Source organism: Melanotaenia boesemani, chromosome 13 (genome assembly GCF_017639745.1).
Source record: "Melanotaenia boesemani isolate fMelBoe1 chromosome 13, fMelBoe1.pri, whole genome shotgun sequence".
NCBI classification, from domain to species: domain Eukaryota; kingdom Metazoa; phylum Chordata; class Actinopteri; order Atheriniformes; family Melanotaeniidae; genus Melanotaenia; species Melanotaenia boesemani.
In genome coordinates this window covers 1,671,875-1,685,942 of record NC_055694.1, presented here as the reverse complement: position 1 = coordinate 1,685,942, position 14,068 = coordinate 1,671,875, and the positions used below count along the sequence as shown (strand labels likewise).

Sequence of the window (14,068 nt, the reverse complement as noted above, 5' to 3'; positions counted from 1 at the left end):
TCACCCTGGAACTACTTTTTACACCGTGCCGAACACCACCCTGGAACTACTTTTTTACACCGTGCCGAACGTCACCCTGGAACTACTTTTTACACCGTACCGAACGTCACCCTGGAACTACTTTTTACACCGTGCCGAACACCACCCTGGAACTACTTTTTACACCGTGCCGAACACCACCCTGGAACTACTTTTTACACCGTGCCGAACACCACCCTGGAACTACTTTTTACACCGTGCCGAACGTCACCCTGGAACTACTTTTTACACCGTACCGAACGTCACCCTGGAACTACTTTTTACACCGTGCCGAACACCACCCTGGAACTACTTTTTACACCGTGCCGAACGTCACCCTGGAACTACTTTTTACACCGTGCCGAACGTCACCCTGGAACTACTTTTTACACCGTGCCGAACGTCACCCTGGAACTACTTTTTACACCGTAACGAACGTCACCCTCGAACTACTTTTTACACCGTGCCGAACACCACAGTGGAACTACTTTATACACCGTACCGAACGTCACCCTGGAACTACTTTTTACACCTTGCCGAACATCACCCTGGAACTACTTTTTACACTGTGCCGAACACCACCCTGGTACTACTTTTTACACCATGCCGAACATCACCCTGGAACTACTTTTTACACCGTGCCGAACTTCACCCTGGAACTACTTTTTACACCGTGCCGAACGTCACCCTGGAACTACTTTTTACACCGTGCTGAACTTCACCCTGGAACTACTTTTTACACCGTGCCGAACACCGCCCTGGAACTACTTTTTACACCGTACCGAACGTCACCCTGGAGCTACTTTTTACACCGCGCTGAACATCACCCTGGAACTACTTTTTACACCATACCGAACGTCACCCTGGAACTACTTTTTACACCGTGCCAAATGTCACCCTGGAACTGCTTTTTACACCGTGCCGAACACCACCCTGGAACTACTTTTTACACCCTACCGAACGTCACTCTGGAACTACTTTTTTACACCGTACCGAACGTCACCCTGGAACTACTTTTTACACCGTGCTGAACATCACCCTGGAACTACTTTTTACAATGTGCCTAACATCACCCTGGAACTACTTTTTACACCGTGCTGAACATCACCCTGGAACTACTTTTTACAATGTGCCGAACATCACCCTGGAACTACTTTGTACACCGTGCTGAACATCACCCTGGAACTACTTTTTACACCGTGCCGAACACCACCCAGGAACTACTTTTTACACCGTGCCGAACACCACCCTGGAACTACTTTTTACACCGTGCTGAACACCACCCTGGAACTACTTTATACACCGTGCCGAACACCACCCAGGAACTACTTTTTACACCGTGCTGAACACCACCCTGGAACTACTTTATACACCGTGCTGAACAACACCCTGGAACTACTTTTTACATCACGCTGAACACCACCCTGGAGCTACTTTTTACACCATGCTGAACACCACCCTGGAACTACTTTATACACCGTACCGAACGTCACCCTGGAACTACTTTTTACACCATGCTGAACATCACCCTGGAACTACTTTTTACACCATGCTGAACATCACACTGGAACTACTTTTTACACCATGCTGAACATCACCCTGGAACTACTTTTTACACCATGCTGAACATCACCCTGAAACTACTTTTTACACCGAGCTGAACATCACCCTGGAACTACTTTTTCCAGACGTGTTGCTACCTCAGATTCACTATCAGGTTGTATTTCATATTACATGGTGAAATGTCTCAGTTTCACCATCTTCTACTGGGAGTAAATTATGGGTTGATAAGATTTGTAAATCTTTCAATTATGTCCCAACGTTTTTTTTGTATTAGATAATTTCATCTGAACCAACCTCGGAAGGTAGAACAGGCTTGTTCTGAAGTTATGTGTCATTGGTTGTGCAGCATATCACAGCAGGTTTCAGCATCCTGAAGATCGTCCTGGAGCTCCGGAGGCAGAGACCATCAGCAGTTCAGACCAAAGTACGTATCAGCACATGCTTTGGTTCTGAAACCGAACCCTAAAATGAACCCTTTAAAGCCTGACCCCAAAAAATGGGGAGAAAATTATTTATTTCAAAATCTGACATCTTTACTTAGCCCTTTAATAAAATAAAATAAAAAAAGAAATTAAAAACAATTTTAGTTTATTTACTCTTTATTATAATGTGATATGTCAAATTACTGTGATGCAAAAAGTGTCCACCAGAGGGCAGAAGAGTGTCAGATTGTGTTCAACAGAGTTTTGTGCAAAGGTTTTACCATTAAATGATGCAAAAGGTCTCAGATTACATCCGGTCATGAGTCGGTCTCAATCTGGAACTTTTAGTGGCTTAACCCTTTGATGCAGTTTCCACTACAGTGGACACATATTTAAAGGCTGTTTTTAAATGTATGCATGGGTGTGGATCGTACATTAGCAATTTCAGTGGACATTAGTGAGTCACCAACACTCTATAAAGAATAACTACTTTTAATATAGTATATATACATACACTGTAATTACCCAGTTTGCCTCAATGATAAACAGGACAAGAAAATGATCCAGGTGTTTTTATAGAAAATTTATATTATATTAATATGACAAGATATTATTTAGTAAATATTTTCATGAAGAAGGATGACCAGTCTGAAGAGCTTTTCCTGAATGTCTCGTCTCCTCTGCAGGATCAGTATCAGTTCATCTTCACCGCCATCATCAGCATGTTGGAGCGTTTCCTGCAGGAGTCCGACCAGCAGCTCTACTCCAACCTGCCGGAGGTAAACACTGATCACCGGTATCAGATGAACATGAGGTGTTAGCAGGGGTGGAGTGAGGGTGGAGGAAGTAGATACGATGCAGCTGCAGAAACAGGAAGTCTTGGTAATACTGACTTCCTGTATGTAAATTCTGAGTTTTACAGCAGCTTGTTTGGAGCACGGAACCCTATAAAAGGATAAAACTGACAAAAGCTGAAATAAAACAGGTAGGAGCACACCGACACAATGACGACAGAAACACTTCAGATAAACTTTGCAAAGATGCCGGTGATTTTTTCTCTGGTTTTATCTTTCATACGACAACAGAATTTTATGTGATGACTCTCCGTCTGTCAACAGCAGACTAAGAAGCTAGTTTCAAAGCTGAAGAAGAAATAAGTTTTAAAAATGTTAAACACATGAAACAGTACAGAGGAGTGCAACAATGAAATTAATGAAAATGCTGATGTTATGCATGTGGTCCATATGTTATTACATGTGCTCCTGCAGGCTGCAGCTCTGGGGTTTACGGTGAAAATGAGCGTAAATTTGTTCATGTTTTCATGTTTCTGGAACAAAAAGGGGAACTACAAACACATTTTCTGCTCAGTGACATTTGTAGCTGATGTTCAACAAACCCCAGAGAGGAAAATAACTTAAATCTATCATTTCATCATTAGTTTTGACTTTCTGAGTCTAAATAAATGATTTCCGTGTCTTCACTGATTAATTTTGTTATATTTAGCAAATAGAAACTAATTTAAATCAGCTGCTGCAGCATTCTCAGTAAAAGCTGTTCTAGAGTCACATAAAGATGGAAAAGTTTCTAGAATATCTGGAAGATTGAAAGGTGATGGCGTCAGGATTGGGTATAAAAGTAGGATCTACCAAAAGTTCAGCCTTTCCTGTAAAATTACTGCATTCAGAGTCGATTTGTGTAAAACCTCAGAGTCTCAGAGCAGAACGTGTTGGTCACATGACTCAGAGTGCTAAAACCGACAGGATGACATGCAGCTAGTTTATAATAAACATTTTTATATAATTAACATTTTAGTATGAAGACTTAAACAGCACATCTTAGATCCTGATGAATGAAATTTTCCAGCTGAAATTCATAATGGGATGAGAATAACATAACATAGCATACATATATCATCAACCCATGGAGGTCTGGATTCTGAATCAGTCTCCAAATAACAATTCTGAGTCCACCAAACTGGATCCCCTCAACACCTCGGCTCATCCTAGAATTTCTGTCCATAAAATCGGAGACAAAGGGCAGCCTTGGCAGCGTCCACCCCTCACTGGGAACAAATCCGACTTACTGCCGGCAATGTGGACCAAGCTCTGGCACCGATCATACAGGGATCGTACAAGGGGGTCCAGCACTCTAGACTCCTGGAGCAACCCCCCACCGCCACCTTCTCCAAGTCCACAAAGCACATGTAGACTGGTTGAGCAAACCCCCATGTCCCCTCCAAGACCCTGAAGAGGGTGTAGAGCTGGTCCACTGTTCCAAGACCGAGACGAAAACCACACTGCTCCTCCTCAATCCGAGGTTCGACTATCCGACGGACCCTCTTCTCCAGCAGCCCTGAATAGAACTTACCAGGGAGGCTGAGGAGTGTGATGCCCCTGTAGTTGGAGCACACCCTCCAGTCCCCCTTTTTGAAGAGGGGGACCACCACCCCAGTCTGCCAGTCCAGGGGAACTGTCTCCGATGTCCACGCGATGCTGCAGAGGCGTGTCAGCCAAGACAGCCCTACAGCATCCACAGCCTGAAGAAACCTAAGCTCTTAAAACATTTTCTAGTCCATTATTAGATTTATTTTTGAATATGTACGTAATGACGTCATTTCCTGATATTTCACAACATCCGCTCTTCGTGGAACATGGCAGCGCCCACGCAGTGCTGCAACTGGAAGCGGTTTGTGTTGTGATGACAAATCATTTTCATTTTGATTGTTTGGAAGAGAAATACACTGAGGATCTGTTTGCACAGCATCATCTGGGTCTAATGGAATTTAAACAGCTTATTTTTGATGTCTGCAACCCTCCTGCATATATTTAGACTTGTGGACATCTGAAGACCTCCATAAACGGTCATGAAGACGAGCAGAAATCCTGAATCTGAATCAGTTTTTCTTCAGATCTAAAATCTGTTTTTAGGATGAAGACAACTGTTTGATCTACAGCTCCTGACGGGGATCCTGCTCGAGGGTTTTGTTTTGGTTTGTCTTCCTATCCAACGGACTCAGAAGGGAGAAATCTGGAATAGAAATCACCAAATTCTCAAACTATTTCAGGATGATGCCACATTCAGGGTCTTTGGTTGAAGATAAATGCTCAGAAACATCCGCATGATGAATCTGACCTTCAGGCAAATCCGCTTAAAATGCTGGAACTGACATGACGGAGATTTTTGGTAGTTAGATGGAAGTAAAATGCAGAAGTGACCACTAAGGTCCAGAAATATCCACCCAAAACCTTCCACATTTTCTTTTTAGTTCCTCGTTGCCATCGAAGTTCAGTCAGAGCTGGACTGTGGTGCGTTCAGAGCTGAAGGGAGCGTTGTAAAGTACAGTGTTTTCTGCTGGACAGAAGCTTTAGTCTCTGAGGTTGAGTCAGTGTGACTGAACTCTGCATCAGGTCACGTCAGCTGTGATTGGAGTCTTCTTTGTCTACATCTGATTATGTTGGTTGTTTGTTGCAGTCGACGGTTTGATTTCCAGCAGTCAGACTGAAAGTGAACCTGACACCGATGCTGTCTGATCAGAGGAAGACTTCTGTGTTTCTGTAACAAGAAGAGTTGTCAACAGCTTTTAGACCAGAGTGAGATCAAACCTTCAGTATCACATGTTTACACCTTTTACTGGGTTTTTGCTTCTTACTGAAAGTTCGAAGTTCGAAGTTCGAAGGCGCCTGAATCAGCGCAAAGATTTTCATTTTGTCTTCTTATCTCAGTGATATGAGTTTTTTTTTTCCTTCTATTCAGACCATGATGGTAGGATGTTCTAGCATACCGGACGTTTTGGCCACACCTGCAGAAGCAGGTTTATATTCCATGAAACAGTCATAATGTCATCAAACTGCCATTAAAGGCTAGTTTAATAATTATATATTTGATTTTTTTAATTAGGACTGAAGTCGGTTCAGCGATTTGAGCAGAAAAATGGGAAAGATGTCAATAAAAATATGAATTAATGTTTTCTACAAATTATAATTTATGTTCTGTTTCCAGCTAAAGAAACCAGAGAAGAAAACTACAAGACCTGCTTCCTCTGTCACCAGGTACACACCTGTCTGTACACCTGTCTGTCTGTACACCTGTGTGTCTGTACACCTATCTGTACACCTGTCTGTCTGTACATCTGTCTGTCTGTACACCTGTCTGTCTGATGGGATGTTTCACCCTGAGGTGTTAAATTAACACTTTCTCAGCCTCCTGTCTCCATCATCATCCCACCATCTCCATATGTTACCATGTTACCATGGAAACCAGTGGTACAGGAGGGAAGAGAAACAGAGAAAGATGGAGTTAAATAAGAAGAGCTGAAGGAGAAGAAAGAAGAGAAAGAAGGAAAGCGGAGGTGAAAAAGAGCTAAGAAAGGAAGAACTTGGAAATAATGGGAAGGAAGGAAAGAAACAAAAGAAAAAAGTGATGGAGGTGTGAAGAGGAGATGAAAAACAGGAGAGGAAGAGGAGGTGTGAGGAGGAGCTGAAGCAGGTACAGTGAAGGAAACTGCTGAGGTCACAGACTACGTAACCATGACGACAACAGTGAAACAGCTGGAGGAAGAAGTAGAGAGCAGATTTACTTCCTGTGTAAATATTCATCAGAAGCTGCGTCTGTCGGATCGCTGTGTTCACGTTTCTCCTGGTTTTCAGGTCCGTAGAAGTTCACACTTTTGACCATCCAGACCAAAAACCGATGCTCAACTTGGGCTGGACTGTAAGGAAAATCTACACTAACACGATGAAACAACACGTCTACACCTGGAGACAACGCTGACACAACCCAGAGGATCAGCGAGCGTGATTACCTGGATCAGTTCTACACATGAACAGCATCAAGGATTACTGGGAACTATTTACACCACCATTCAACAGGATCTGAAACATGAATTAACACAGAAAAAGGGGAATTTGATCTGGAGGGTGACTGGTTTTTACATATGTATCAACAAAATAAAGGTGGCAGAGAGTAAATATAAAACATGTAAAATCTAACAGGAAGCAGTTTATGAAATCGGGAAATGCTTGTTCATCATGTTTGGGCATGACCTGTGGCGTCCCTCAGGGGCCAGTGTTGGGCCCCAAACCCTTCATACTGCATATCAGTGATATATATGAGGTTTCTACAGTATTCAGGATGGTTTTTTTTGCTGATGGAACAAACATTGTTCTGCCAGTGACTTACAAATTCTAGCACAAGTAATTAACAGTGAACTGAATAAATTAAAAGCAGGCTGGACCGAAATAAATGATCAGTAAATCTGATTAAAACAGGAATAAAACGTTCTGATCATCACAGAACTAATCTACATATGATACAGCTGGATGGAGTTACTAGTGAAAGAGTAACAGAGATCTCATTTTTAAGGTGCTGACCTGTTAGAAGTCACAAATTAAACACGTACAAAATAAAATTTCAAGATGCATTGCAGCATTAAATCACTGCATATGATACTGCTCATGAAGTCTGGGTAAAAATACGTCAGTACAACACATCCACCATTCACTCTGCAAAACACAGCAATACAGCTCATTCACGGGCGGGAGACAGAGATCCTCCAAACAATTAAGACTTAATTAAGAACAAATCCTGTTTAAAGCAAAAACAATCTCCTACCAGAAAACATAAAAATGATTCACCGGAAGGGACGGGGTGATAACTTTGGGGATAAACGTGATTTCAGAACACTTCAGGTGCACAACAAGAAAATCTTTTTCTATTTCGGTTTGTGGGTTAAACTCTGGACCAATTAGAGGGCGACGCTCAGGGAATGTCCACATATAAACCAGTTTAAAAAAGTATTAAATTATGTTTGTGTTTGTGTGTTTGTTTGTTTATTACTATTCATTTATTTTGGTGTTATCTTCAGTTAAGTGTGTATGTTCGTTATAACGATACCAGGAATAATAAAGCTATTTGTTATTGTTATTATATTGATGGGAAGCGAAGTGTTTACATATTATTGATAATTTTTTTCTGTTTCCAGATCGTCGCAGCAGCTGAACATGAACGATACGTACGCTGTGGTTAACAAGCCCAAACAGCCTCACCTGTCAGCGCCGGGTGGTGGCAGCAGGTAAACAGCTTCCTGTAAAAGCGACACACCAGGCGGCGACCTGTTCTGGAAGGAAATCTGTCACCACATATCAGATTTTACAAGCCTTTCAATTTCAAATACTAACATTTTTTGCTGTAAATTGAGTTTTTGTATCTGAATTAAACTCCTCACATAAATACGTTTTAGAGAATTAAGCGTAAATAGTGAAAGTTAAAGCATCTCCATCTGCACAATGCAACAGGAACTAAAGGGACTGGCACTAAACGGCCGTGCAGGTTGAGAAATCCACCTTGTTGGGGACGGGTAGTGTCCTTTGTGCTGTCTCAAAGTGTTAATATAAAAAATAATGATGACTGATCTTGGATTTCCATATAAACAAATGATAATAGTTTAGATTCAGTACTTACATCTGGGTAGTTTGTGTAGGCTATGTCTGAACACTTCATCTCCTACCTGGCCTGCTTCCAGGACCTTTCCCGCCACTCATCACTATGACAACGACCCCACTGGAGCACCGGCAGCGCCCATCTACAGCACCGTCAAACCCCGAGCTAAGCAGCTCAGCCAATCGCTGTCGGCTTCGCCCATCTATGACTTAGCAGCACCAACCAATCACAAGCCAACAGAAGGGGCGGACCTTCTGACAGGTGAGTCTGGGGACTGGACAGGTGGTTCTGTCTGGGACTGAGGGAGTTAGAGATGTGATCATGTTTCTGTTTTGTCTTCCATCTGAACATCTTTCAGCAGCAGCAGCAGATGATGATGATGATTACGAAGATATCTCCTCTTCTGTGCCTGACACGACGAGTTTCTGTTCACCTGGTGGCATCGGTGAGAACACCTGTTCATGTTTCTTCTGTCTTATATTACACAGACGGAGACAAATATTATATTATAATTATAAATTATATTAATATTAAGGCATACTTGAAAAAAGTAAAGACAAAAATGGTCCTGACCCCCTTAAAAATATTGCACAAGAGTAATCCAACTCAATGGGTACAGTTCAGTAAACTGAGGCAACGAGGCAGAGCCGAGAGGTCTGTATGGAGTGTTAGCTAACGTTAGCTAACATTAGCTAACGCTAGCTAACACTAGCTAACATTAGCTAACGCTAGCTGACGCTAGCTAACATTAGCTAACGCTAGCTGACGCTAGCTGACGCTAGCTAACATTAGCTAACGCTAGCTAATGCTAGCTAACGCTATCCATCACCGAAGCTCTGAAGCCTTCAACACTAAGGGAGCATCTAGCAAACAAACATCCAAAACTCTTGGACAGCTGCTGGATTTTTTGGAACAAAATACGCTACAGATGCAGAAAACATCTGTCATGGCTGGCAAAAAAAAAGTTTATTAATTAAATAAACATTTTAATTAAATGTATTTAGAGTATAAATATCTAAATAAACTTTAAATTTTATTTAATGTTTATTTATTTTTAACCTTTTATTTTGAATGTATGTTATCATTGCGTTTTACTAAACAAATTACCATCTTTATACCATCATGTTTTTCTTTTTTCATAGTAAAATCTAATATTTAGTAAATTTTCTTTATAAACCTGACTTGAACTTTTAAATCTGTTCATATAGGAGTCTGATTTTTTTCTGATTATATTCCATGAATTATTAGCCTATTGGCATCTTGCTGTATGTGCAATTTCCAATATATATATATATATATATATGTGTGTGTGTGTGTGTGTGTGTGTGTGTGTGTGTGTACACATGAAACGTGCTATATAAATAAAGTTTGCTCAGTGAAGAAGGTGGGCTGGTTTTAAAGATTAGACTCCTGGTTCCGCTTCGTTCCTGGTCATGCCGGCTTTTTATCCTGCAGAAAGCTGGAGATGGATGAGGGTGCACGTGGGAGGTGATGGTGTTAAAATCTGCCGTCTGGCTCTGCTTCTCTAAATGTTGGACTTTCTTCCTGTTTCTCTGTGCATTGATATATTTTCCTGTTTTTTAGGGTTTAACTGTCGCGTTCGGAAGCCCAGAGGACCCAGAGATCCTCCAGCTGAGTGGAGCCGACTGGAGAGGTGAACTGGTTTACTGTGGACCATCGGACCGGACTGAACCAAACTGAAGTCCACAGTCAGAAAAGCTCAGATTCCATGTTTGATGTTTTATTCAGTTAGTCCAGCAACTCTCTGATCTGATCCATTCCTGAAAAGTTCACTTTACTAAAACTGGATTAGAGGATATGTGAGAAAAATCTGCCAGACTTTAATAATTTCTGAAGCTGTTTAGTAATTTTTAGCATGCTGATATCTGCAGTGCTTCGTTTATAAAACAACAACAACACAGCTGCTTTTTTCCAACACGAGTTCATCTTGTTCTGTTCGCTGAATCATCTTCTTCATCACTTATTTCCTCCATTAGCATTAAACTGGAATTCCTCACAATCAGAGGCTAAATTCAGAAAATTATAATTTCAGTCAGTCAGTCTGAAATTAGTCACATTAGTTCATTTCTGTTAATGTGATGAAAAAACATCCAGAAAGTATTTATCATGAAAAATGTCCTAAAAGTGTTTTTAAGACCTGGAGAAAAAGGAAAATAGAAAATCAGCTGAGGATTTTTATTCAGCTCACAAATCAAAAATGTGGCAGAAAATTATTTCAACAGTTAAAATTTTCTGTTTTGTAAAACAACTAATTAAATAAAACTGCTTTAATTGATAGGAAATAATTTTCAGAACAAGTAGTTTCTAAAACAAAAACCGGTAAAAGCCCAACTATGCACACGAGTCTGGAGCTGAAGCACCAACAAAGTGGGAAAGTTGTGCCTGGAAACATACAGCTGGACCAACGTCGGGACTCAAAACAGCTGGACTGAAAATAGAAAATGATCAGTAAATGAGATGAAAACCAAACTGACCAAAGCAGAAATCTACGTTTCTGAGCAAACTGGAAGACACTAGCTGAATTGTTTGTTGGGACAGTTTCTTCTTATAATGATTTTAAAGGATCTTTTTTCCTCTCTCGCTGCCTTACATGGCCTTCCGTTAATTCACAATAAAACAAATTGAAATACAAAAATCTGAACCTGTTTTTACTTGAAAACTAAAACTGTGTTGAAACTCCAACTGTCTGATAAATGTTAAGCAAATATTTTCCTCAGAAATGCTGTGAATTAATTATGCACAGAAGCGAAATGAAATATATTTACTGGCTTCTTCTAATTTAATAAGTGCTGTGATTTGTTAATGGCCTTAATACTGGACGTATTGACACTGGAGATTTTTTATAATTTCTAGGTTTGGTTTTTCTCTCTTTTATCTGTTTTGTGTGTATTTATCGACCTGAGTCTGTTTCATACAAATTAAGCTGAATTGTTATGTAAAAATATCTAAAGTGGATTTTATTAAGTAAAAAAATAAAACTCGTGCCCAGAATGGATGAACCCTCAAAACTTTAAGCTTCATTTCCCATAAAGCATCTCTTTATTTTTACTAAAGCATCTTTACAGAGACCTCCTTCACATTGCACACTTACCGTTTGCATCACAGGTCTTCTGCTGGATGACATCACCTGTTATGTTGTTGAATGTTAAATTTGTTATTCATGATTTACAGAATAAACTGGTGTTTTGTGTGGAATAAGTGTTGGAGTGTTTTTCTTTTTTAAATTCCACCTGGTTTCTGCAGGTAGTTTGAGTCACGTGTTTGCAGAGATGACCACCAGGGGGCAGAAGAGCAGCATGAACCCTCAGCAGCAGAGAAGAAGAAACAGAAGCTGATCCAGGACTGAGTGATGGAGGACAAATCACACACTGGAAGACAGAGAAATGGTTTCAATTAAATTTTGGCAGGACTGTGTGTGTGTGTGTGTGTGTGTGTGTGTGTGTGTGTGTGTGTGTGTGTGTGTGTGTGTGCATGCACGCATGGACATGATTGTGAGGACCAATCTCCCTTTGAGACATTATGAGGACATTGTGGACTTTAGGACAGAAGCACACACACTTGAGAGGTTTGTGTTCTTCTCACCACCTTTTTGAGGTGAAAATAAAGCCGAAGTAAATTGTAAAATAGAGTCAGATTTCAGCTAAGACTCTCCAGGACATGAATGGAAGTCAATGTGAAGACCTCAGAAGTAATGAAAACACGAGTGTTTGTGTGAAGACAGACGGTGATATCATGAGATGTGAATCAGGTTACAGAAACCAGCAGAGGTGGTCTGGCAGTGAAGCAAGCTGCCAGGGTGACGGAGACTGTTGATATTGTTCATCTTGTGCTTATGTCATGGAGGACGGATGTGGTTAGTTAACTAGTTAACTAGTTAGTTAACTAATAGAAATATCAAATTCACAACGTACAAGTCATCCTCACTGAAAAGAAAATGAAAAGAAAATGTGTGAAAGGAAATATTAAATCCGAGATAAGGAAAAAACATTTGACTAATTTTTACCAGATAAACTGTCAACATGAGAAATTAAAATTTTTATGACTAAAACATTTCAGTCATCGCCTCAGTCAAGGTTTACATAAAGTACCGGGTCTTCCTCTTCATCGGGTCCACCTTCTAGTACCGGGTCTTCCTCTTCATCAGGTCCACCTTCTACTACCGGTTCGTCCTCTTCATCGGGTTCACCTTCTAGTACTGGTTCGTCCTCTTCATCAGGTCCACCTTCTAGTACCTGGTCGTCCTCTTCATCAGGTCCACCTTCTAGTACCTGGTCGTCCTCTTCATCAGGACCGCCTTCTAGTACCGGGTCTTCCTCTTCATCAGGTCCGCCTTCTAGTACCTGGTCGTCCTCTTCCTCAGGACCGCCTTCTAGTACTGGTTCGTCCTCTTCATCGGGTTCACCTTCTAGTACCGGGTCGTCCTCTTCCTCAGGTCCACCTTCTAGTACTGGGTCGTCCTCTTCATCGGGTCCACCTTCTAGTACAGGGTCGTCCTCCTCATCAGGACCGCCTTCTAGTTCCGGTTCGTCCTCTTCATCAGGTCCACCTTCTAGTACCGGGTCGTCCTCTTCATCGGGTTCACGTTCTAGTACCGGGTCGTCCTCTTCATCAGGTCCACCATCTAGTACCGGGTCTTCCTCTTCATCAGGTCCGCCTTCTAGTACCGCGTCGTCCTCTTCATCAGGTCCACCTTCTAGTACCGGGTCTTCCTCTTCATCAGGTCCACCTTCTAGTACCGGGTCGTCCTCTTCATCAGGACCGCCTTCTACTACTGGTTCGTCCTCTTCATCAGGTCCACCTTCTAGTACCGGTTCGTCCTCTTCATCAGGTTCACCTTCTAGTACCGGTTCGTCCTCTTCATCAGGTCCACCTTCTAGTACCTGGTCGTCCTCTTCATCAGGTCCACCTTCTAGTACCTGGTCGTCCTCTTCATCAGGTCCGCCTTCTAGTACCTGGTCGTCCTCTTCATCAGTACCGCCTTCTAGTACCAGTTCGTCCTCTTCATCAGGTCCACCTTCTAGTACCTGGTCGTCCTCTTCATCAGGACCGCCTTGTAGTACCGGTTCGTCCTCTTCATCGGGTTCACCTTCTAGTACCGGGTCTTCCTCTTCATCGGGACCACGTTCTAGTACCGGGTCGTCCTCTTCATCAGGACCACCTTCTAGTACCGGGTCGTCCTCTTCATCGGGTCCGCCTTCTAGTACCGGCTCGTCCTCTTCATCGGGTTTACCTTCTAGCACCGGGTCGACCTCTTCATCAGGTCCACCTTCTAGTACCTGGTCGTCCTCTTCATCAGGACCGCCTTCTAGTACCGGTTCGTCCTCTTCATCGGGTTCACCTTCTAGTACCGGGTCGTCCTCTTCATCGGGTCCACCTTCTAGTACCAGGTCTTCCTCTTCATCAGGTCCACCTTCTAGTACCGGGTCTTCCTCTTCATCAGGTCCACCTTCTAGTACCGGATCTTCCTCTTCATCAGATCCGCCTTCTAGTACCGGTTCGTCCTCTTCATCGGGTTTATATTCTAGTACCGGTTCGTCCTCTTCATTGGGTTTACCTTCTAGTACCGGGTCTTCCTCTTCATCAGGTCCACCGTCTAGTACCGGGTC

General features: G+C 42.1%; 1 protein-coding gene across 5 annotated transcripts in view; it reads left to right on the top strand.

Annotated features, from left to right (window-relative positions):
• The window catches only part of ptpn18 (protein tyrosine phosphatase non-receptor type 18), a 39,613-nt gene extending 28,194 nt beyond the window's left edge, over window positions 1-11,419 (top strand). For 3 of the 5 annotated variants that reach the window (XM_042004460.1, XM_042004462.1, XM_042004459.1), the window contains 7 exons: window positions 1,928-2,005; window positions 2,690-2,782; window positions 6,003-6,052; window positions 7,984-8,073; window positions 8,524-8,702; window positions 8,797-8,886; window positions 10,026-11,419. In XM_042004460.1, the coding sequence (XP_041860394.1) occupies window positions 1,928-2,005; window positions 2,690-2,782; window positions 6,003-6,052; window positions 7,984-8,073; window positions 8,524-8,702; window positions 8,797-8,886; window positions 10,026-10,099 (654 nt within the window). In that variant the 3' untranslated portion in view covers window positions 10,100-11,419. The remainder of the gene's footprint in view (window positions 1-1,927; window positions 2,006-2,689; window positions 2,783-6,002; window positions 6,053-7,983; window positions 8,074-8,523; window positions 8,703-8,796; window positions 8,887-10,025) is intronic. The other 2 variants (XM_042004463.1, XM_042004461.1) reach the window with 2 other exon arrangements.
• The last annotated feature ends 2,649 nt before the right edge of the window (window positions 11,420-14,068 follow it).